Consider the following 23684-nt stretch of genomic DNA (forward strand, 5'->3'; position numbering starts at 1 on the left):
CTGCCAACCCCAGGACCGCTCCTGCAGTCCTGCTCTGTGCATAGAGAAGAGCCAGGGCCCAGAGAGGGCAATGGACTTGTCCAAGGCCACTTGGCTCCAGCGCCCTGTGCCAGCTCCCCAGGGTCGGGGTGCGGGAGAGACGCGCCCCTGGGGCCCCTGAGCCCCGCGGGTGACGCCAGCCCCCTCCGCCCCGCCCCGCAGGATTTCATCTGCGTGTCGTACCTGGAGCCCGATCGACAGTCGCGGACGCTGGCGTCGCGGGCCGACACGCTGGCCGAGGCGCTGTGCGCGCAGTGCGCCGAGAAGTTCGAGGTGCTGCAGCCGCAGGACCACCGGCTCTTCGTGCTGGTGGACGGGCGCTGCTTCCAGCTGGCGGACGAGGCGCTGCCGCACCGCATCAAGGGCTACCTGCTGCGGAGCGAGCCCAAGCGCGACTTCCACTTCGTGTACCGGCCCCTCGACGGCGGCGGCTGCGGCGGCGGCCCGCCCTGCCTCGTGGTGCGGGAGCCCAACTTCCTGTGAGGCCTGGCATCCCCCGGCCCCTGGGGGGCAGCGTGTAAAGACTGGCTGGCCGGGAAGTGGGCGGACCAGGCTCTGGCTTGTCCCCCACCCCACCCCGCCAGCGCTCGCCTGAGGGTGGGGGGCGCCTCCATCTGAACACACACTCCCAAGGGGGATGGGATGGCTGGGATGCCCAGGTGTCACGCTTGCTTGCGGCATACTGAGTGTGCCTAGACCAACACGGCTGAAGAATGGAGAAGAGCCTGTGAAGCATGAAGGCCGAGTGTTTCATGAAGAAGAGACAGAGCACGGAGAGGCCAAGTTCTTCCTCAGACAGGGAAATGAGGCTCAGAGAGGGGAGGGACTGTCCCACCAGCCGCAGCAAACAGAGCCGCGCCTGACCCTGTCCTTTCTGTTGCTCCCCCGTGCCCCCCACTCCGTGTTTCCCTGGGAGGGCATACTTTCCCCAAGACTGTCCTTCGGAGGGGCAGCCTGGCCGCAGCTGCCCACCGTGCCCCCTGGGGTGGAGCTGGGCTGTTTTGGACCCTCCCAGCATCTCAGGAGCATCTCTCAGGGTGTGTGTTGAGACAAGCCTCCCGTCCAGACACTGGAGACTGTCCTCAGCTGCCAGTGCCCATAGTCGCCCACCCTCCCTCCCTCCGCAGTTGCTGAGCCCCTCCCGCTCCAGGGCCACCCAGCGAAGCCAGCTTGGCACCTGCAGGGACAAGCCCAGCTTCAGCCACCAGGGAACACTGATGGGGCCCTCTCTCGGTGGACACACCCCCTGGGGCTGCGGCGGTGGGGCAAGGGACGCTGTGTGGGGAGAATTTAATAAAAGCCCTTTTAAAAATGTCCTCTCTTTTCCTCAAGAGGTTAGATCGCTGCTCATCTAGCCAGAAGCCCCCATGAATGCCTAACTCCCTTCCAAGGTGGGGCTCAGAAGGCCTCCTCCCCGCTTCTGCTGAGGGCCCTGTCTTTTTTTTTTTTTTTTTCAAGATTTTATTTATTTGCCAGGGAGAGAGAGAGAGTACACAGGCAGGCAGAGGCAGGCAGAGAAGCAGGCGCCCCACCAAGCAAGGAGCCCGATGTGGGACTCGATCCCAGGACGCTGGGATCATGACCTGAGCCGAAGGCAGCCGCTTAACCAACTGAGCCACCCAGGCGTCCCTGAGGGCCCTGTCTTGACAGAATCTGCAGTGTACTTTCAGCTCCTCTACTCATAGCCCTGGCCCCTGTCTGCCCCTCGGCCTGTCTGCACCACCCTTGGTTCCCATCATCCCCACCTCTGTGTCCTTTCAAGAATGCTCTCACACCTTCCTGCTTCTGCTGCTTATCCCAGGAATACCATTCCCTGCAGTCATTGCGCAGTCGGACTCCTATTCATCCTTCAGAGCCCATTCCTCCAGGAAGCCTTCTCTGACTTCCTAGGTTGGCCAGACAGTCCTTGGACACATTCCCACAGCCCCCTGAGCTCATCTCACAAGAGACCTCTCATCAAATTGCAGTTGTCGGTTGATGCTTCTGCCTTGTCCTTCAGATTCGTACCGTTCACGTCTGTGTTCTCAGCATTGATTAAACACGTGTATGTGTCGAGTGCCTGTTAAATGTCAGCACTCTTACAGGCCCTGGGAAACAGCAGAGAACAAAACAGGTTCAGAGGGAGCCCCAGTGAATGGCGAGGAGGGCGGGGCGGCTGGACTTCTGGGAATGAAACCCCTGGGCGTCAACCAGCTCCCTCAGCCAGTCAACAAACAGTTGTTGGACTCTGGCTCCGGGCCAGCCCTGTGTGAGTGGGAGGGCTGGCTTCAGGGTGCAGCCAGCTGGAAGGACTTCTGAGGCTGGGGCTTGGGTAGGTGGGCAAATACCCAGAAACTGAAGGTAGCCAGCCATGACCCCAGGTTGCCCTTCCCTTCGCCACCCCCCCCCCCGTGATGCCACACTGTCCCCTTCCTGGGCTTCCAGGGCTCCCCACAGCCCTGCACTGAGCTTGCTCTGTAGTCTGGTACCCCCAGCTATAAGGGCAGTGCCTACTGCCTCCCACGAGTCCAGAGATGGATGGGGGGAGTCAGAGGGGGTCTTTTGTCCCAGTGGAGCCCCCAGATTAGGGCAGGTTTGGGATCCAGATGATGGATCGGGCCCCGGGCCAGCCCTGGGGTTCCATGTCCAGCTCCCAGGAAGCAGGCAGAAACAGCCAGGGGGCTGAACTGAGGGGCCACTGTAAGATCAGCCCGTGTGCATGTGCGTGTGTGTCCGGCCTACCATCCTCAGGCCAACACAGGGATGCAGCCAGCGGACGCCAGAAGGCAGGAGGGGTGGGGCTACCTGCTTCCCCCTACCACCCCACTTCGTCTGGATGTTTCTGCCCCTGGGAAGGTGGGACAGGATGAGTACAGGCCTGTGGCCCTGACCCAGAGCCACAAAACAAGGAAACAGGGTTTCATAATCCCTGAGCCTGAGGAGGGCGTGGGGGGTGGGGGGTTGTTGCTATGTTGCTACTGGTGAGGGATTCCCCTGCTTTATTTTATTTCATTGGCAGAACAGTCCGGTGAAGGAGGTGTTTACAGATGAAGACATCGGGGCTCAGAGAATGGGGGTGTATTAGCCCGCTGGGGCTGCCGTCAAGAAATACCACAGACAAGGGGAGGGGGCTTAAAGAGCAAATTTATTTCCTCGCAGTTCTGGAATCTCGAAGTCTGAGATGGGGGTGTCAGCAGGATTGGTTTCTCGTGGGCTCACAGCTGCCTCTCGCTGTGTCCTGGTATGGCCTTTTTTCCCCTCTGCCTGAGCATCCCCAATGTCTCTGCTTAGAAGGACCCCATCCTACTAGATCAGGGCCCCACCCTCCTGACCTCATTTAGCCTTAATCCCCTCTTTAAAGGCCCTGTGTCTCCAGGCACAGTCACATTCTGAGGTACCAGGGGTTAGAGCTTCAACATAGGAACTTCAGGGGACACACGATTCAGCTCATAACAGAGTTGGGAGACTTAACAAGGTTATGCACCAGTTAGAGGCCAAAGTGGGGTTTGAACTCAGGTCTGACCGACCCCACAATCTAAGGCTCTTTTTTTCCCATCCCCCACAGCATCCCCACTGACCTGTTTGTAGGAAACCAAGGTCTTGCCTACTCAGCCCCAGCTGTGTTGAACTTGCGGGCAGCAGCCGGCCACAGCGCGCATCACAGGGCTGGCCTGGCAGACAGGGCCAAAATGCGGCTGAACCGGCCTGGCTTCTCCGTCGGCCCCGAGCAGGGGGTCAGGAGTCCAGAGCTGGGCATTTGTGCATGTATGTGTGTGTCCAAGAGTGACGAGGACAAAGGCTGGGACATAGGACGGGGGCTCATCTGTGTCTCCTCCCTGAGGTCTGTGCCCTCTCCGCTTGGCAGTCTGGCGTCCTCTGCCCTCTGCTTTCACTAGCCTTCGGCCTGAGGCTGGAGCCGGGGCCAGCGGCTCGTGAGAGAAGCCACCAGCTTTCCACAGAGAGACTGGGTCACGCCCTGGCCCTTCTGCTCCCCCATCCCCGTGGCCTACCAGTGACAGCTGGGTGCGAGGTCCTGCCCATCAGGAAAAATCTCACACCAGCCCTGAAGATACCTGGCCCGCTATGGCCTCATGACACCTTAATGGAGTGGACCCACTTTGCCCTGGCTATGAGCACATTTCTCCTGGGGGCACAAGGAGGGGAGGAGGAGGGGGAGGAGAGGCAGAGGGGCGGGGGGGAGCTGTCTAGGGACAGCAGAAACACCCCTGCCCATCCCCACTTGCAGACAAAGCAGGCATCCAGCTGGGCAGACCAAGGGTGTGTCGGGAAGGCTGCCCACACTGCCAGATGAGGTCCTCAGGTCTGCTCTCTGCTAGCTGGGTTCCGGGACCTAGCTGCCCCAGGGTGGGGGAAGTGGAGAGCAGCTGTGGCAGGAGGCAGGCCCTTCCTTCACAGGAAGGCTACATGGAGCAGGGCTGCGGAGAAAAAAAGCCAACTCACAGCAGTGGTTTCCCCTTTCCCCCAGCTGTGACGCAACTTGCAGGGGGAACATTCTTTTCCGAAGGAGGGCTCTCCAGGAATCATCTTGTTCAGCCCAGGCAGCCTGAAGCCAGAGGGCATCTCGGACATCTGTTTGGCTTCCAAGTCAGGAAACCTGCTCCGCAATGGTGGGGGGGTGGGGGAGAACCTCACTAGCAGGTGGGAGACCTGGGCTCCAGACCAGGGGGAAACCCTAGCAAGTCACAGAACATCTTGGCCTCCCTGTCCCCGCTCTGAAAACACGTGTTTCTACTCTGATTTTCCAGGCTGTTTGCAGGAACCACACAAGCTCTTGGGTGGGGACAGGGAAGGGGAGCCTCAAATCTTTTTGAAAAGGTAAATAAATTCAGGGCTCGCACGTATGGGCAGGGAGGTCGTTCACTGCCAAGGTTGCACGGCCAAGGTGGTAAGTGGACTGAAATCGTCTGGGCTCTGCTCCTCAAGGCTGCTCCCTGGCATGGGATTGTGTCCACCCAGAAGAAGGGACACCTTTCCCAAATCTATATGAAGGCATTCTTTGCTCTAGGGGGAGAGCAGGTGAAGTCCCACCTGGGGTTTGCTGAGCCCTGCGCCTATTTTCAGCTCAGTGCGACCGGCGCGACTTCAGCAGAAGCACAGGGGTTCAGGGGGCTTGGTGGAGCGGACGGTAACCGTGCGGATGGAGCAAGGAGGGCACCCTGGAGCCCGAGAATGCCTGGAGTTCCTGAGCTGGATTCTCGAAGGATAAGAAGTCAGCCAAGAGCGGAAGGGAACAGAACACCGGCAAGACGGCCCGGAGCCGGTCCTTGGGCCCCTTGTGTGTCTCACGTCTGGTGAAGAGTCATGGACAAACTTTTGTTCTAGCCGTCGTTGCAGGAATATCCAAATAGCCATAGAAGGTAGAGTTTCTCCCTCCTGGGAAGAGGGCAGATTTGTTTCTTCCTGACCAGTATAATGAAATAATATCTCTCACCTTAGAAGATTGTGTCTCCCATCAGGGCAAAAGCTGGGCAGGTTTGCTAGCAGCCTCTTTAAGAAGATCTAGATTTCCTTGGGCTTGAGTTTCCCCAGACCCCAGCATCCATCCGCCTGGGCCCACTGCCACCTCCCGCTCCGGGCCCCTGATGGACCAGGAGACCCCCAAGCAAATGTGAAGCTTATGCAACCCAAGGGTGTTGTGTCTGTCCCCGGGGTCTCAGATCTCCTGCAAGCGCCCATGACACTGTGGCGGGTGACCTTGCTGGAATGCTAGTGGGGTACAGATCTTAGACCCCGGCAGTTCTTGACAAGGAAGCTAAAGAAAGTGAAAAGTCTCAGAAAAACCAAATCGAAGTGTTCTGTATGCAGGGTAACTGGTCACTTCAAGGTGGCTTGAAGAGTTAGGCTGAGCGAGAAGTGAGAGATGAGACCGGGCCGGGAATGGTCCTGGTTGGCAGCTCACGGAGTCTGGAGAGTCTCCACTCACGTGGGATGGAACTGAATGGGGACCAGGCTGGAGGCAGGGGGTCTGCTGAGGCCTGCGCAGTGACCCGGGGGAGAGGAGGTGACGTCTGAATTGGGAGGGTGGAGGGATGGGCGGGGAGGGGAGCCCTGAGAACCACTGAGGGGCTAGAAGCGGCAGGATATGGTGGAGGGTGTTGAAGGAGGGTGAAGAGTCCTAGGTGGGCTTCTGGATTTTCGTCTTGGTCACGGTGCCGGAGGGATGTGCCATCCGCTGAGATGGAGGGGCGCGGGGGCTGGAGGGGGACCGAAATGCCTCGTCCTCGGCAGAGCACAATGGGATGAAGCCCATGAGACATGTCCACACCCATGAGTTCAAAATGATCTTCATTTTTTTTTTTAACATTTTATTTACTTATTGGACAGAGAGAGCACAAGCAGGGGCAGGGGCAGAAGGAGAGGGAGAAGCAGACTCCCTGCTGAGCAGAGAGCCCGATGCGGGGCTCAATCCCAGGACCCCGGGATGGCGACCTGAGCTGAAGTCAGACACTTAACTCACTGAGCCACCCAGCCGCCCGCAAAATGATTTTTAGAAAGCTATCTGGGTCACCTTTTGAGCAGGAAAGGGGACCAATTCAAAAACTAGGTAAGTAAGAGGACAGATGAAGTCTTTTTCCTGCCGTTCCCACATGAGCTATGCCAGGGGTATAGCAGGCAAGGGAAATGTCTCCTTCGGAAGTTGCAGCTTATAAACGAGAACAAGCAGATAGAACCAGAATTTCACCTGTTTGTTGTCCCTCGAATTCACAGATACAGGCACCGAGCATCAACAACTACAATCAGAAAGGATTGAAACTCCGCCAACGCGCCCCCTGAGCAGAGAGCACAGCCCACTTCCAGCCCTGCCAACAGGGGGTCTGCTGGAGCCTCTGGGCCCAGCTGCTGATCGGTGAGAGCCCCGGGGGCAGAGGGACGTGCAGGCAGCAACACAGCGTGCGGTCAGCCAGACCCAGACTGAGAAACTCCATGGACCAACAGCCCCCGATCTTCAACAGAAACTGCAAAGAAAGGAGATGGGGAGGAAACCTGTAGGTTAAAGGAGCTGAAAAGACAACACCGTTGTTTAAAAAAATTATTTAAATCCAATTTAAAACATGGGGTATATTAGTTTCAGAGGTAGAGGTCAGGGATTCATCAGTTGCATAGAAAACCCCATGCTCATCACTTCACGTGCCCTCCTTCATGCCGGTCACCGGGTCACCCCGTCCCCCCACCCCTCCCCTCCAGCAGCCCTGTTTGTTCCCCCTTAGTCAAGTGTCTTACGGTTTTTACCCCTCTGATTTCGTCTCATTTTATTTTTCCCTCCCTTCCCCTATGTTCACCTGTTTTGTTTCTTAAGTTCCACATGTGAGTGAAATCATGGTATTTTCTTTCTCTGACACTTCTCTTAGCGTAATACCGTCTAGTTCCCTCGATGTCGTTGCAAATGGCAAGATTTCATTTATTCTGATGCGTCCTATTTCAGTGTATAGATATACCACATTGGGGGCGCCTGGGGGGCTCAGTCATGAGGCATCTGCCTTCAGCTCAGGTCGTGATCCCAGGGTCCTGGGATTGAGCCCATCAGGCTCCCTGCTTAGTGGGGAGCCTACGTCTCTTTCTCCCACAACCCCTGCTTGTATTCCCCCTCTCGCTGTCAAATAAAATCTTTTTTAAAAAAAAGACATACCACATGTTCTTTATCCATTCATCTGCCGAAGGACATCTGGGTTCTTCTCATAGTTTGGCTATTGTGGACGTGGCCGCTGTAAACACCGGGGTGCAGGTGCCCCTTCGGATCACTGTTCATATCTTTGGGATAAATATCCAGTAGTGGGATTGCTGGGTCGTAGGGAAGCTCTATTTTTAACTGTGTGAGGAACCTCCGTACTCTTTTCCAGAGTGGCTGCACCAGCTTGCCTTCCTACCAGCAGTTTTAAGTTTCCCCTTCCTCCGCATCCCTGCCAACACCTGTTGTTTCCTGAGTTAATTTTAGCCATTCTGTCCAGTGTGAGGTGGTAACTCATTGTGGTTTTGACTTGTATTTCCCTGATGCCGAGTGATGCTGAGCATTTTTTCATGTTTACCGTTTTTGTTAAGTGGGCAAGAGTGAACCAGTGTCCAGGGATGCACACGTGTAAAGACACAAAGAATACAGGGAGAGGGGGTATGGGGGCAGGGGGCAGGGCTGTGACGGGGATGGAGCAGAAGGCGTTTCTGAGTGGCTGGTGTGGTTAGTTTTATGTGTCGACGTGCAAGGAGCCACAGTGCCAATAAGCGGTCGAGTATTACTCTGTGGATGTTGTTGTGAAGGTGTTCTTTGGATGGGATTAACATGGAATGGGTGCTAGAGATCATCCTCCATGTGGGTGGGCCCCATCCAATCAGTTGAAGGCCTGTGTAGCACTAAGTTTGACCTCCTTGAACAAGAAGGAATTCTACCAGCAGATAGCTTTTGTACTTGAACTGTGACTCTCCCCACCCAGGTCTCCAGTCTGCAGACTTTTGGACTTAACTAAGTACTCCACAGTATGTGAATCAATTCTTTAAGATAAACCTCTCCAAATATATGTATGTGTACATGTATATATAAAATTCATATGTACACACATGCTACTGGTTCTGTTTCTGGAGAACTTTGAACTAATACAGTACAGCTGGGAAAGTTCTAGTTCTTGACTTTAGTGATAGCTACAAGGATGTTCCCCTTATAATTCATTAAGCAATATGTTTGGTTTTCTATGTTTTTATAATGAAAAGGTAAAAAAGAAAAAAGTATCATTTGCATACAGGTATGGTAATGTAGAGAAAGGGGGTTCTTGATGAATATCAGATCGATATTTGAGATTTATGGGGAAGAGAACGGATGGCCACGTTATGCTCTGAATATTTTTGTGTTGGGACTTTGTGCCAGGACACGTCTGTACAATTTGGATAGAATTACAGGAAGAAAAAAACCGCTGGTCAGTTGTGACACGCATGGAAAGATCAACCTGATTAGAAATCAGAACAGAAAAGGACTTAACAGGAGGGACAGAGAGCTCATTTCCGCCGGGGGCCTGTTGGAACCGTGCGAGGAGAAGAAAAGCCATGGCACTGTGACTTAAGAAATCATCATTTATTTGAGAAACAAAACACCGCCACTCTTAACTTTTAGAACCACAAACATTCAAGCTTCTGTGTTTATTAAATAGATAAGTCTGCTTTCATTCTACAGAGAGGACCCAGAGAAGCAGATCACAAGGGTGGTTAACAATTTGTGAGAACAGAGGAATAGAGCTTTCTACCATCTGTATCGTGAGGCCTCCTAAAAGCTTTCTTTCACAACTCTCCTTTTCAGGGCCTCCTTTTCTTTGATCATCAGCCAGCCCTCAGGTTCGCCCATCATTGAACATGAGTGGTAAGATACAGCAGGCTTCTTGTACTTGTCACCTAAAACCCTAGAGCGCCCCCAAGTCTTTAGGACAGTAAGAGTTCTTTTCCCTGAAGTCATGAGATTAGCCGCAAGGCCCAACTCCCTGAGGAAGGATAATCCATGATGAAAAATGACCCACTGGAAACCAAAGTATCACCTGGAATTTGTCACAGACATAAGCCTACCGGCCAGTGTCCCAACCTTAACTTCAAACTTTAAAGGCATCGATTGTTGCTAAAGAAGACATGTTTCATGACATAAAGACAGGGTCACGAGGGTGAACACTCAGGTGGGGTCACCTGCTTTCTCTGTGTCTCTCTGTCTATCTCCGTAAACAGCACCAGGCGCTATGGCTTACTTTTAAAAACAGCATCACTGACATCTAAGGAGCAAACCACATAATTCCACGTAAGCTGTACAGTTTGGTGGCCTTTTGTATATTCAGAGTTGTGTGAACATTGCCACAATCAGTTTCAGAACACTTTCAATCACCCCAAAAGACCTGCCTACCAATCAGCAATCACTACGTCCCTGTTGCCTGCTCTCCCCACTGCCTGCTACCCTCCCGTCTCCACAGACCGGCTTATTCTGCACATTAGCTGTAAACAGTGACTGGTGATTGACTCAGACTCAGTGTCCTAACAGGCATCGGTGCCTCGTTCTTTTTTATTTCTCTAGGCTATTCCACTGCATGGATGTAGTTCGTGTTACTGACCCGTCTTCAGCAAGCCCCTTGGGAGTCCCTCCCTGCGTGGGGCACTGGGCCGAGGGAAACAGCCAGGAAACTCTGCGCCCCGGGAGCTGAGACATCCCCCTCCCTCCCCCGTCTGGGAAAGCCAGTCCGGACACTAGCTGTGCGGATGCTAAACAACACAGACAGATGGGAGAGAGGACTTTCCATGGGGGTGGGGGGGGGAGGGGACAGGAAGAAGTTGAAGAAGGTTCAAGGGCGAAGTGGCCCTTGACATACACCCTGAGAATCTATCCCATGAGGGAAAAGCACTCTGGGGCGAGAGGACCAGCAGGTCACAAAGGCACAGGAGGCTAAAGAGTCCGGGAGCACAGAGGGGCAGGGACAGCGGGGCGGGGGAGGGGGACGGCAGCTGTGGCCAGGGGCATCGGGGCCAAGTCAGGGGCCTGAAATGAATGCTCAGGTTCAGTGATAAACCTTTATTTCTTTTGTTTAAGCCTTGCCCACTGCTGATAAATAAAGATATAAAAACAATAAAAAATCAAAGTATTTCCTAAACATACTATTCCATCTGGGGCTTCCATCCCTCTTCGATAAAGTCACTCTGAAGACTCAAGAGATTCCAGCTTCCAATTCCTCAGAACCCTTCACAAGGGCAGAACCTCTGCCCCCCGGGGTCAACTTCCTGCTTCTGGACACAAATGAGCCCAAAAACCTCCTCAAAAAGCAAATATACCTTTCTCCACACTGAGCTTTACCCAGGCCAGTGTGTAGTTTTATTGGAATGGCACAAAGGACCTGTAAGAGCCGGGGAAGGAGGTAAGGCCCGCAGGGTGGGTGGCCCGACCGCATTCCCGAGGCGAGCCGGAGCCCCTGGGGCGGCCTCCCGCCGGCTCCCGCTCTTCCGACTGAGCACACGTTGTGAGGGACAGCGTTCGCTCGTGGAAAAGCATCAGGAAGGCAGTGTTTCAGTAGTATTGAAGGCACACCTTGTCCACGGCCAACCGTATTCTGTAAGAAGCAGGAAGAAGAGGCTGGTCACCCATGTCATGTCTGGAGAAATGATCCCAAACAACCCAACCCAGAACAGGTCGTCCTTGACGACAGACCCGCCCCACAAGGATCGTGGAGGGAGCATCTAGCCTGAGTTCCTCGACCGACCATGAGAGGGAGCCGCTGGCAGAGAAGGCTAAAAGTGCCGCTCCTGCTGGCTTGCAAAGGGACACCGAGCCCGCAGGCCACGTGTGCATTCACCTGTCAATCGGGTAAGGTTCCTCACAAAGGTTGACCAGCACGTACAGGTGTCTCAGAGCGTACTCGTACTAGAGGCAAACAAACCAAAAAAGACAGTCAGACACCATCATCTCACCATACTATCACCTCTTGACTTGGGAATATCCCACACTTTTGTGGTTACAGGTGTAAAGCACCTTGACCTGTGGTCCCTGACCTTTTTTCGGGGCTCATGGATCCTCCAGGACCTCTTTTTAGTACCTGGGATGATTTATGGGCTCCCTCCCGTGAAAAAGGCCCTTGGGCCTGGGGGCTAGCAAGCCTCCAAGAGCATGTCGGTACCAGCTCAGGCCTCCCAACAGAGGGCCCACTGTGGCCCCGCTCCCCTGTCTTACTAGGAACCCCCCGCAACCTTGCCCACATGGCTTTGGCTCTGGGAACCTCATTCTGGGAGGAACACACGGAAGAAAGCAGGATGGGAAACGGATGCCACGCCAGAAGGCCCCAGGGAAAGACTGAGATAACCGTGAATGTTTATCTTCAAAACCTTCTGGGGGAATGTAAGAACTCTCAGGGGGAAGGAGGAGGAGATCTGCTTTGTGAGATTCCAGAGGGCAAAAGAGTTGGCACCAGAAGACAAAGCACTGATTAAATAAGGGGGACATTCTTCATTATCAAGTAAGAAAAGCACTTTCCTTACAAAGTTAAATACAAGACGAAATAAACTTGAGAGCTTCCAAATAATGGAGAGCCAACTCAAAGTGCCCCGGGCCCCATCTCTGAAGCATTCAGGCATAACCAGGTGCACACACCATGGCCCGACAGGGCTTTCTACAGTGATGGGAATGTTCTATCAAATTCTCTAATTCAGTAGCCGCCAGCCACGTGTGGCTACTGAACACCCAAAATGTGGCTGGAGCGGCTAAGAAACCAAGCTTCCCTTTGCATTTCATTTGACTTAATCTAATTGATCTAAATGTGACTTCAAGCAGCCCTTCCAGGCCAGTAACTACAGCCAGGGAGAGCGTGGCTCTAAAGCAGAAGTTGGCAAACTTCTTCTGGGAAGGGCCGGACGAGAAACATTTTTGGCTTTGTAGGCTGTGTGAACTACTGGAGTCTGCGAGTGTGAAAGTAGCCAGAGAAACTACGCCACAATTACAGCACGGCTGTGTTCCAGTACAACTGCTTTTAAAAACAGGTTGTGGGCAGGATCAGGCTGGGGGCCGGTTGGCCGACCCCCTCCCTAGAAGGCTCCGGGCATCACACGGTGCTGACCACCAACCCGACATTCTACCAGGGCCTGACTTCAACACTCGATCTCGGGGAGGGGTCAAAACAGACCGGGGTGAGGGAGGGGGTGTGGCAGGGAGACTGCAAAGATGGGAGAGAAGGAACATCCCGTCAGTCAAACACAGGGAGGGAGTTGGGCCACAACTGGTAAACTCCTACCCACTGGACAACTGAGTGTTGTCTGGGGCCAGCATTCGCATTCGTGGTCAGTGATCGGGCTGACCCTCCCCCTCTTGTCCCCATCAAAGGCCTCTGAATGAGTGCACTGTATCCTGAGCCTGGGTGGAAACTTCTAGAAGACCATGCACCTTATGAGATTTCCAGTGGCCAATATTAATTTAGCTTTGGGGGTTTAAGACACAGGGAAGGGCTCTGCGGGCCCAGGGTAGGTGGGGTGGTGTGGCCCCGGGCCACAGCCTACCATGGACAAGTGCCAGTTGAAGCAGCGCGTGCGGAAGTGGGACACAGCGGCCTGGTAGCACTCGTGTGCCCTGAGCTCGGCTCTCCGCGACAGCAGCCCCTCGGCCTCAGCATCTGAGCTGGTGAGCAAGGAGACGATCTTCTGCACTGACTTCTGGATGACATGCCTTGCCTGCGGAGACACACATTTTCAAAATGTGCCTTAAGTCACGCAGTCTCCCTCGGAACCCTGGATCTGTTAGACCTCTCTTCATGCGGCTTCTCACCTAGAATGTTAAAACAGATGCCAACAGGGGCGCCCGGGGGGCTCAGGTGGGTAGGTGTCTGCCTTTAGCTCAGGTCATGGTCCCAGGGTCTTGGTATTGATCCTGCCGTCAGGCTCCCTGCTCAGCAGGGGGTCTGCTTCTCCTTCTGCCCCTCCCCCTGCTCATGCTCATTCACTTTTTCTCACAAACAAATAAAATCTTTAAAATATAAAATCAAATAGATGCCAACAGAGGCCTTCTGCAGGAGGCAAGAGATGTGCATGGGAAACTTCTGGTAATTGCCAGAAACCTTGAGAAATAGCCTGCCTTTTCAGGGTCTTCTGACACGACAGAAACCTATAAATCTATCTCCCTGAACAGCAGGCCTGGCCCACTCTGAGAAAAGGGGGGGTGTAGAGACTGTGCCCCAGAGTAGCCTGCTGTCCCCTGAATGGTGCTGTGTGTTCACGGGCACCTTTGCCCATCTAGTCCAGAACTACCAGAAAGAGGCATATGGGGAGGGACACTGTTTCCTTCCCAAAGGATGAATAAAAGAAATACCTCACTGCAAAATGGGTTATTATTTCTTAATCAGTTAATATTTTCAAAAGCTCAGTGTTCGTTTCTGATGCAGCAACTATCACTAGAACACCACTTAGACAACAGCACCCTGGAATCAAAATTTTAGTAGGACCATAAAGAGGTCCTAGACCAACAAGTAGGAGGACCTCTGTATTACACTAAGACCAGCAAAAATATACCAGATGTGAGACACCGAATGCCAAGATTACTAGAGACAGGAATTTAAACTGGATCAGAGAGATGTTATCTTTCCTAGAAAACATAGGCTGTGCTCTCGAATGCCCGAGCGCCGTGCTCGTGAGGCTGACGAGTCACCACAGAGCCAGCTCCACTGAAGAAGAGCACCTCCGCCTGGCAGCCCAGCGACAGCCCATTTCCCGGGGGCTTCTAGATGTGCAGCGAGAACCAGAAACACGATTCTGCCATTCCAAACAATCAGATGAGCTACTGAAGTAGCAGTAACAGTTACTGTAAGATTGCTCAAACATTTTAAGGAAGAATTTGAGGCTATAACTACAATTTCCTAAGGCTGCAGAAACTTTATACATTGCATTAAAAAAAAAAAAAAACCACGATTAGCTAATAACTCACCAAGTGGCAATATTAAAATGTTTTCTAAGCAACCAGGTACAAAAGAGGGCAAGGCCCACGTGCCATGACCTACTGGCAGATATAGGAGAGAGACAGCCTCATCCTCTGCTGCCTGCTACCAAAGAGGTCAAGGTCAGTTGACTAATGGAGAATGAAGACAGCCAGTGCTCTGCTCACTTGCTTCTCTGTTACATGGAGCACAGAGGCTAGTCTCCTTCCCCACATAATCCCATGTGGCAGGAGGGGTGGCCCCAGAGTGCTGTCACCTAGCTCCAAGTGGTACTGGGTAACCATCAGGAGGTAGAGACCAAGTTCATGCAGGCAGCCCGGTGAGGCTGGGGGCAGTAGCAGGAAATGGTTCCTTGAACCACTACTTACGTCCAAATGCCTGTGGATCTGCTCCACGAGATTCCTGGACTCCTGCAGGTCATTGGTGCTCATCAGCTTCCTTTTCAGGATGGTGAGGGGCACCTCGGGGCTCGGGGTGAGGTCAAGGTGTGTGACCGGAGGCAGGGAGATAGGAGAGCTGGCTTTGTGTTTCATTCCCTGAAACTGCATCACTTTCATGGTGGAGATGGACTGAGGAGAAAGGGAGAGAGCCAGTCTGAGCGGCACACGTCCCGAACGTGTCCTGGGTCCTGCCTCTCCATGGAAGGCTCATAGTTGACGCCACGTGGTTTCAGGACCACTGAAGGGCCACAGGTGCGGCCTGGAAATGCACGCTTGGTCCTCAGCAGGTGGCAAGAAAACACATCCGAGCCCCTGAAATCCACCAATGATGAACTTCAAAAATGCTTGGCTTCCTTCGCAGGAGAATTGCGAATTCCGTCATGTATGAAAGGTAATCACTGCTCCCTCGTCACACAGAGCTTGGACCAGGGTCGTTTCAGCCAGCGGCAACCATGGGTCGTGCTGCCCTACCCAGGCTCACCCACCGGGCCCCAGCACCCAGGAGCAGGAGGGCACAAAGAACAGGTTAGAGCTGAGGTCTGGGTCCACTGAGTGGGGCAGAGCTAAGCCACAGAGGGCCAGGCTGGCTGACGGTCAGGGCCAAACAGGCACATCAGCCAGGCTCTGCTGCCTGCACAGGTCACTCCAGACTGGATCCCAATTGGAGAAAGAAATGCTGCAAGCAATTCTGTTCTTAAACCAGGCAACAAGTGGGGCTCCTGGGTGGCTCAATGGGTTAAAGCCTCTGCCTTTAGCTCAAGTCATGATCCCAGGGTCCAAGGATCAAGTATCACATCGGGCTCTCTGCTCAGCAGGGAGTCTGCTTCTCCCTCAGACCCTACCCCATCTTGTGCTCCCTCTCTCCCTCTCTCAAATAAATAAAACCGAAAAAAAAAAAAGAATAAAAATAGAACCAAAAATAATCTAAAAAGCTCTAAAACAAAAATGAAATTCACATTAATACATATGAACACATAAGGTTTGGAAAAGATCCATCACAGCTCTTCAACCAAGACCAGGAACGGCCAGTGCGGAAGAAATCACAAGGCACACAGGAAGCCCAGGGCAAAGAGCTGTGACCAGATGCCCCCCTTCCCCTGTCCCACGCAGCCAGGGCTGTGCCACCTCTGATCCCGCCTCCTCGGAGTCACCTTTCCCTTGCCTTCTCTCTGCTCCCTGCTCCACCACTACCACTAAGAAGCCCGGCCTGGCCCAGGGCATCCTGAGGGCACATCTCATGGCCTGTGCCCACCCTGCGGAGTCCCAGGCTCTGGTCCACACTCTGCCCATGAGGAGCTGGAGGCAGCTGGGTTGACTGGCTCACAAGGCCTTCCAGGACAGTGTTTGCATCCAAGGAACAGATCTCAGCCAGTGAGAGCTCAGATGGTAGCAGGCCACCTGAAGAATGGTGTTTGGTCAGGGACAAGTGCACAAACACCTCCTCTGCACATCGCAAGGGTTGCGCCACCCCCTACGCCGGGTGACACATAAGGCCCAAGCCTTCAGCAGCCACCTGCTGTGACCTCTGTCCAGAGAGCCCTATAAACTTACCCATTTAACCACTAGGTCCCTTCTGAACATAGCTGGGGTGGGGTGGGCTGGAAGTCCCTAAATCCTAGCCCAAAGTCAAAGGTAATGAGCTGCAGCATGAAGCAACACCACCCGACACTCGCAGAGACTTTCAATTCAGCGGCCTCTTACCATGCGCCAGGCCTGCTGAGGGTTTCTGATGCACGACCTTCTTTAACTGTACGCTAAAGCTCTGACCCAGGAGGAAATGGAGGTTCGGAGAAGCAGCTTGCCCCAAATCTCACAACTTTGCAAGGGGGAACCTGGGAAGGTCTGACCCCAGAGCCCAGGCATGATGCCCAGGACTCAGAGCCACACGTTCCCAGGGAGTCGGCCCGAGGCTCCACCGCCATCAGCAGGAGCGGGGGCGGCCCTCCTCACCTTGTTCCCGTACTGCATGACGTGGCTGGTGTTGGTGTGGGACTTCACCAGCTGGTACTGCTTGTGGAGGGTCTCTCTGGTCAAATCCTCCTGCAAAGAGGAAACCATGGAAGTCCTCTGACCATCAGAGCTGACGGCTGGGCCTTGGGGGTGCAGCCAGACCCCTGGGGGCTCACCACATCTGAGTCCTCCATCCAGTTGACGCTGTACCAGTCCCCCAGGTACGTGGACCTCTTCTCATCGTAGTAACAAGCGTAGGATGACTCTGTGGGGTTCGCAGCGGTGGTCGCATAAACTAGCAGGGATTTAAGACATCCAGCCGTCACACTCCGTTCTCTGCTGTGGGTCCCACCTGCTGTATGAGCCTTTCCCTCTTCCCTGGGGCAATCAAAGCTACCAGCACAGGGAGGGCACAAGGGCATGACTGTACCCAGCCCTGTGAGTTCGGTAACAGAAACTGTCTAAAATTAAATGTGGAAGAAAAGAGAAGCTGGTCCATAGACACTTTCTGCAGGAATAAGCAAGCACACGTGCTCAGTAGGATGCCAAGCTATTTTAGAAAAACGCTGAAAGATTTTAATAGCTCTGGAAACTCAAAGAACATGTATCTAATTTCATTTCTGGAGAAAATTACCATCTACTGAACGAACACTTTGACTGAACATATGTAATAGCCACCATTTACTATCTAGCTATTATGGGCTCAGAATGGTGCCGGGCAAATATCAGCACTTAAAATGCACCTCTCCCCTCAGACAGGCACTGTCTTTATCCCCATTTTACAGATGGGATAACAGGGTCAAAGAGGGTAAGTCAACGGACCACGTTCAGCAGCCAGCAAGCAATGCATCGCAAAGCTGGTCCAAAGACTACGTGATCTTGGACTTAAGTAGCTTCACCAAGACCTGGAAGAGGACCATGAGGCTTCCATCAGATTCTTTACTCCTGGACCACTAATATTGAAGAGAAGTCCAGAGCTGCTCCCAGGGAAGCCTCTTCCTGACTTCTAGGGGCTGCCCTAGGCCCCTACTATAGACCACTTGGACCTTCATGTTGGCAGAATCGGGAAATGACCAACTGTGCCACCAAGCAACCTGCTCAGCTGGCCTGGCTCGGAGGCCAGTGCTCCCACCACCTACCGTTGATGTTGGTGGGCAGGTGCTTCATCATGGACCCAGACTCACAGGCTTCAATGTAGAAGACCATCTGTGAGGCGAACAAGACAGGTGACCTCACACTCTGGCCAAGCACAGACCTCACACAGACGCTACTCTGGCCCTGCCCACTCTTCTCACCCATTCTTAAGGGTCTTTTACTCTTGCTTCTGGGAGAGATCTCTGTTGGGAGAGGCTGCTGCTGGAGGCTACAGAAGCTGCTGTCAGACAAACCAGAAGGACTCCAATCTATCCATAACTAACAGACTAAAATGATCTATTAGTTGAAATGACGCAGGGCAAATGGTGCCACAGATAACGCTTAAGAGAACCGTTCCTCCATCCAACGCAGGGAGACCGTGCGGCAGGCCAATTTCCACATTTCTATCCCATATGTGTTCAGACCATTCAGTTTGTATAAAGGCTGCTACAGGGACGGGCCGGGGCCAAATAAGACGGCGGTGTTTTCCTCCCCAGCGGCTCCCAAACTGGAGTCAATGCTAAGAACAGTGGTCTTCAAAGCATGGTCCCCAGACCATTAGAGTCAGTGTCAACTCAGTCCGGTTCTCAAGCCTCACCCCAGGCCTCTGAGTCAAGCTCTGTAGGTGGGTCCACACTGTGTTTTAACTAGAGCTCTAGTGATTCTGAGCTAACAGCTAAAGCCCTAGAGTCACTAAGGGTGAATCCTGGAAAACCAGTGGTCAAGACTGATCACAAGGACACTCTCCAGAAAACAACCATTTGGAGTTGGGGTGTCGTGGGGAGGGTCGGCTCTGCGTCTCCTGCCTTCCTCACACTCCTCCCCACCAGGCCACCCCAAGTGCTGATGTTACCTTTTGGTACATTTTGTGTTCATACATGTAACGGATGGTCTCATTCAGATCCTTCACGTGAAGCTGAAAGGTAAAAATACTGACATGTGGACCAACATATCAAGAGAAATCATTTGCTGGAGAACCCACTAATAAAGCCCTAATGCTGCTTTGTAAATTCTTATTTACTGGCCCTTAGAAAGAATCACAGTGGGGGCGCCTGGGTGGCTCAGTGGGTTAAGCCTCTGCCTTCGGCTCAGGTCATGATCTCAGGGTTCTGGGATCGAGCCCCGCATCGGGCTCTCTGCTTGGCAGGGAGCCTGCTTCCCCCTCTCTCTCTGCCTGCCTCTCTGCCTACTTGTGATCTCTCTGTCAAATAAATAGAAAATCTTAAAAAAAAAAAAAAGAAAAGAAAAGAAAGAAAGAATCACGGTGACCAGCTGCATTACCCCAAAGTGGTACCTCGCATTTTTATTCAAATATTTAAAAGGGGGGAAAGAATGTGCTTTCTTGTTCATTATTTTGTCTGGAGCATTCAGAGGCTGGGTTCTATTATTGCCTCTAGTGCCACGTACCCAAGTCTGGTGACAGTTTACTGAAGCTGGGATATGAAGAGAAATATATGCAAAACCTGAGATGCTTCTAGATAGATTTCAGGCCGCTAAGCGTGGCCCCTATACTCGCTTGCCACACACAGAAATCAACCCTGGTAGAACACTAGAAATACACATCACAGTCTGAATGTCGACCCTGAGCTTTTGCCAGTCTCCTACTTTGTCCTCACAATGTTAAGAAAAACTGGATACCTGGATGGCTCAGTTAAGCATCTGCCTTAGGCTCAGATCATGATTCCGGGGTCCTGGGATTGATCCCACATCTGGCTCCCTGCTCCAAGGGAGCCTGCTTCTCCCTCTCCCTCTGCCTGCCACTCCCCTGCTTGTGCTCTCTCTCTCTCTTACAAATGAATAAAAAATGTTAAACAAAAAACAATGTTAAGGGACACTCACGTCATCATTTGGAAACACCAGTATGCCAGTAGCTCCATGATCGGTGAAGTAAATGAACACATGATCCCGGGGGCCACTGCCAAGAGAGGGTGACAGACAAGGAGAGTCAAACCAATTCCTATCCCCATTTCCATTTCTCTGAAAAGCTGCTGTGAGAAAGAAGAGCCTTGAAGACTATAGTCTCCCAATGAAGAGGAACACAGGGCCTGCTACAGGCCTTCACCCTCCGCTCCTGCAGAGGGTTACCTTGAACCACAAGGCACATGGAGAGCTTCAAAGCTATGAATGATGGCTGGGGAGGAGGGGACATTCGCTGAGCAGTCAGTCATAGGACCAGGTGTGATTCAAATTGGGGGGAGGGGGGCCTTTGGTAATTGGGCCCCATGCCAGCAGCCACACTCTCCAACCAGATTGCCCCCAAATGAGGAAGGAAGCCAGGACACACAGAGGAACACAGTCCTTCAGCTCTGACTCCTTCCCTTCTGGGCCCCTCTGCCTGCACACCGACTGCGCCCGCCATCTGCCTGCCCACACACTTCCCCATGCCTGCCCTTTCCCTCCTGAGAGGAACAGCACCACTGAGCAGTCTGAGGTATGGCACCCGAGTCCCTGCCATCACAAAGTGCCGCATGAAGGGACGCTACACATCTCTGACCCACAGCCTGCGGCAAGCAGTGGGGCTGGTTTTCCCCAGCACAAAGGCTGGCGCTGTCTGTGTGCATGAATGTGCTCCTCTCCCTGCTAGGCTGACCTCGAACACGGCATGGAACTGGCAGGCCAGACCCTCTGACACGACCAGCTGCGAGGCTCTGTGCTTGTCTCGGTGTATCCTGCTGGTGGTGGAACATACCAGCTCTAGGATCCGTGGACAGCAAAAAAGCAGTGGGTTCAAGTGACAGGGAACATTTCATTAACAATAATGAGGGATGGGGCACATGGGTGGCTCAGTGGGTTAAAGCCTCTGCCTTCGGCTCAGGTCATGATCCCAGGGTCCTGGGATCGAGTCCCGCATTGGGCTCTCTGCTCAGCAGGGAGCCTGCTTCCTCCTCTCTCTCACTGCCTGCCTCTCTGCCTACTTGTGATCTCTCTCTGTCAAATAAATAAATAAAATCTTAAAAAAAAAAACAAAACAATAATGAGGGATCCTAGCGCCTTGGGTGAATTCGGGACACAAATAGGCTCCCCAAAAAAGCTGCCAGCTCTGCACAGCCTGTCTTAAGTCAGGACAGAGTTCCCGGCTCTGTCACTTCTCAGCAAGAGACAGGCCAAGAGTAAAGAACGCCACCTCTTCTGGGTCCCAAGTCATTCAGAAAAGTGTGGGAGCCACAAAACAGACATTACCTCTTCAAGACCTTTCCAGATCCTTTGCCCTTCACTGCTTCCTCATCACCTCTCAAGACGGCGAGGAAATTCTGCGGGGTGACGTCCTACAAAGAGTTGAAGTGAAAACCAGCTGCAGCTGTCATTCTCAATCCAAGCGTCTGCGGAGTCTGTAGCAGGCCCGGGCCCGCGCTCCACCCTCTTCAAGGCTCCAGCTTTAACTGCGAACACTTTGGAGCCAGGTAAGACCCAAAGCAAGGCCAGTGTTTCTGGGGCCTATGCATGATCCCTTGTCAAATACCCTTGCCTTTGGCTGATGGCAACTCAGCAAGCTTTCCATTCCTTCCTGACCATTACAAAGTCCAGGTAGGGAAACCCAAAGATGCGGGGAGGTAGGGACAAACAGCGGAGGAAGAGCAAAGCACCCCCAGAGGCACAGCAAAAAGGGAGGGAAACTTCAGCCTTGGGCCTCCCTTTGCGTCCATTATGCAGCCTAGAAGGTCAATTCCCAAGGATGCTTGATTTCCTTAAAGATTAAAGATAACACTGGGGGCACCTGGCTCAGGTCATGATCCCAGGGTCCTGGGATCCAGCCCCCTGTCAGGCTCTCTGCTCAGCAGGGAGCCTGCTTCTCCCTCTCCCTCTGCCTGCCGCTCTGCCCAATTATGCTCTTTCTCTCTCTCTGTCAAAAAATAAAATCTTAAAAAAAAAAAAAAAAGGTAACATGGATGTCTGATCATTTAAAAAAAGCAATCCAGAAAACTATAAAAGTGGGGGGGAAATCTTACCACCTAAAATCTTACCAACAATCTTACAACCTAAGATTCCAGACATTTCCTTATCTCATTATATAAAAATAATTTCATAAAAATGAGATCATCGATATTACACGTATGATGTGTTCAATTTAAGTGTACTTAAATTTAAAAGAAACTGAAAGAACTGCTGAATTTCGGATAAATGCTTCTTTACCACCAGGAATATTAGTTCCTACACGATCCCTCTGAAATCAGGAAAGAGAGACTGTGGCAAACCATAAGGCGGCATCATTACGGAGCTTTTTAAAAAAAATGTGTCAATTAATACAACTTGAAATCGATGAGGAGGGATTTAATTCAGAAGTAACATACGATAAATAATTAATGAAAACCTATCTTCAGCGAAATCCAGGGATACGCTGCACCAGGGCTGGTGCTGAGAACACTGATTTTCAGAAAACAGCACCAATCTATAATTGGATTAGCACCAAGACCTTAAGAAAATCAGGTATTACTGAGGGAAATCTATTTTCAGGCTTAAAGTGTAAGACTAGAAACTAAAGATCAGTAGACTAACTCTTCTCCCCAAGTTTTCCCTCGGCTTTCTTACAAAACTCTCAGAAATCATTCCTCAAGCATGAATCTTACTAGAAACATGAAGCAATGAGCAGAGATCAGTCTAGTGAGGTTCTGACCCTGGAAATGCAAGAACGAGGGGAGAACCATCCCCAGAATGGAAACGGCCTGTGCTGCCTCCAGCCCATGCCCCTCACCTCACCGGTGTAGTCCTTCAGGACCCCCGCATACACGTCGGAGCCATTGGGTCTGTTGATCACGATTCCTGGCGTGGGGTTGCTGAAAACCAAAGGATACCTCTGAAGCAGGCAATGGGCCATGTCTTGGAAATCTCTCTTCAAAAATACACCCCCGTATGTATATAAGCAGAAAGTGACTGTGTTTGCCAAAGCCGTGTCTCATCGCCCACATGGTCGCCCACATGCCAGGGGCTATAGAGCAGGGGTGGGAGGTGGGGGGGCTGGTCTCAGCCCACAGGCCTTGAGTTCTTGGCGGGAGTGGTGAAGGGCTGTCCTGGAAACTGAGGACAGGTGTGCCTGGCCTCCTGTGGCAACCATATAGCATCCTGGGGCCAAGACCTGAGCAAAAGGCCTCTCAGAGCAAAACTAGAGAGAAAGCCAGGACAAAAGACAAGACTTTAAGACAAGAGCTGAAGACGTGAACACTCAGAATGGATTACAAGCCATCCTGGGGTCACTCCACCTGGGCTCGAGCAGGGAAAACAAGGAGTGGAGAGATAAGCACCGGTCACGTGTGGTACCCACCTGCTGCCCCTGATCTCCAAGAAATCAGAGAAGCAGGCGTGAGGTTGTAAAACTGAATTCAACAAATAATGAAAACAAATAAGCACAGAAGCAAAGGGTCGTCAGATCTAGGCTACAAACCAGAACCTTCTAGGCCCAGGGCTGTGGAGGTGACCCCTGTGTGCTGACCACCCCGCCCCTCGACCGTGTCTGGGGGGTCAGGATCAAGCACCGCAGAATCCAGTGGTGAGTTCTCTAAGCCCAGAAGGAACCTATACTTTAAATTCTTCCAAAGCACCAGCCCCGAACACCCTTCAGCGCCCATTTCCTATGCCGCTGCCACTAGCAAGGTGCCCTGGCTATGCTCCAAGTTCTACAGGAAGCAGCCCTGTGGGATTCCATCTGTGGGTCTGTTCACATCCTAAGGTCTGCATTCTAACACTAATTCTAAAGATTCCTGAGACTTTATAT

The 23684-nt window shown here is 52.6% G+C and overlaps 2 protein-coding genes across 3 annotated transcripts in view; one reads left to right on the forward strand and one right to left on the reverse strand.

Moving 5' to 3' along the window:
* Positions 1 to 1337, forward strand: part of RIN3 (Ras and Rab interactor 3) — an 80945-nt gene extending 79608 nt beyond the window's left edge. Inside the window, exon 8 of the mRNA XM_032878674.1 lies at positions 202 to 1337. Within this exon, the coding sequence (XP_032734565.1) occupies positions 202 to 522 (321 nt within the window). The 3' untranslated portion in view covers positions 523 to 1337. The remainder of the gene's footprint in view (positions 1 to 201) is intronic.
* A 9464-nt stretch (positions 1338 to 10801) lies between these two features.
* The window catches only part of LGMN (legumain), a 32793-nt gene continuing 19910 nt past the window's right edge, over positions 10802 to 23684 (reverse strand). Inside the window, exons 3-13 of one of the 2 annotated variants that reach the window (XM_032878675.1) lie at positions 22668 to 22749; positions 21158 to 21243; positions 19817 to 19892; positions 18831 to 18893; positions 17983 to 18049; positions 17020 to 17138; positions 16844 to 16933; positions 14822 to 15022; positions 13027 to 13197; positions 11337 to 11404; positions 10802 to 11093 (exon numbers count right to left, since the gene is read on the reverse strand). In XM_032878675.1, the coding sequence (XP_032734566.1) occupies positions 11051 to 11093; positions 11337 to 11404; positions 13027 to 13197; positions 14822 to 15022; positions 16844 to 16933; positions 17020 to 17138; positions 17983 to 18049; positions 18831 to 18893; positions 19817 to 19892; positions 21158 to 21243; positions 22668 to 22749 (1066 nt within the window). In that variant the 3' untranslated portion in view covers positions 10802 to 11050. The remainder of the gene's footprint in view (positions 11094 to 11336; positions 11405 to 13026; positions 13198 to 14821; positions 15023 to 16843; positions 16934 to 17019; positions 17139 to 17982; positions 18050 to 18830; positions 18894 to 19816; positions 19893 to 21157; positions 21244 to 22667; positions 22750 to 23684) is intronic. The other variant, XM_032878677.1, reaches the window with a different exon arrangement.

Source organism: Lontra canadensis, unplaced genomic scaffold (genome assembly GCF_010015895.1).
Source record: "Lontra canadensis isolate GAN:19392208 unplaced genomic scaffold, GSC_riverotter_1.0 scaffold64, whole genome shotgun sequence".
Classification (NCBI taxonomy): domain Eukaryota; kingdom Metazoa; phylum Chordata; class Mammalia; order Carnivora; family Mustelidae; genus Lontra; species Lontra canadensis.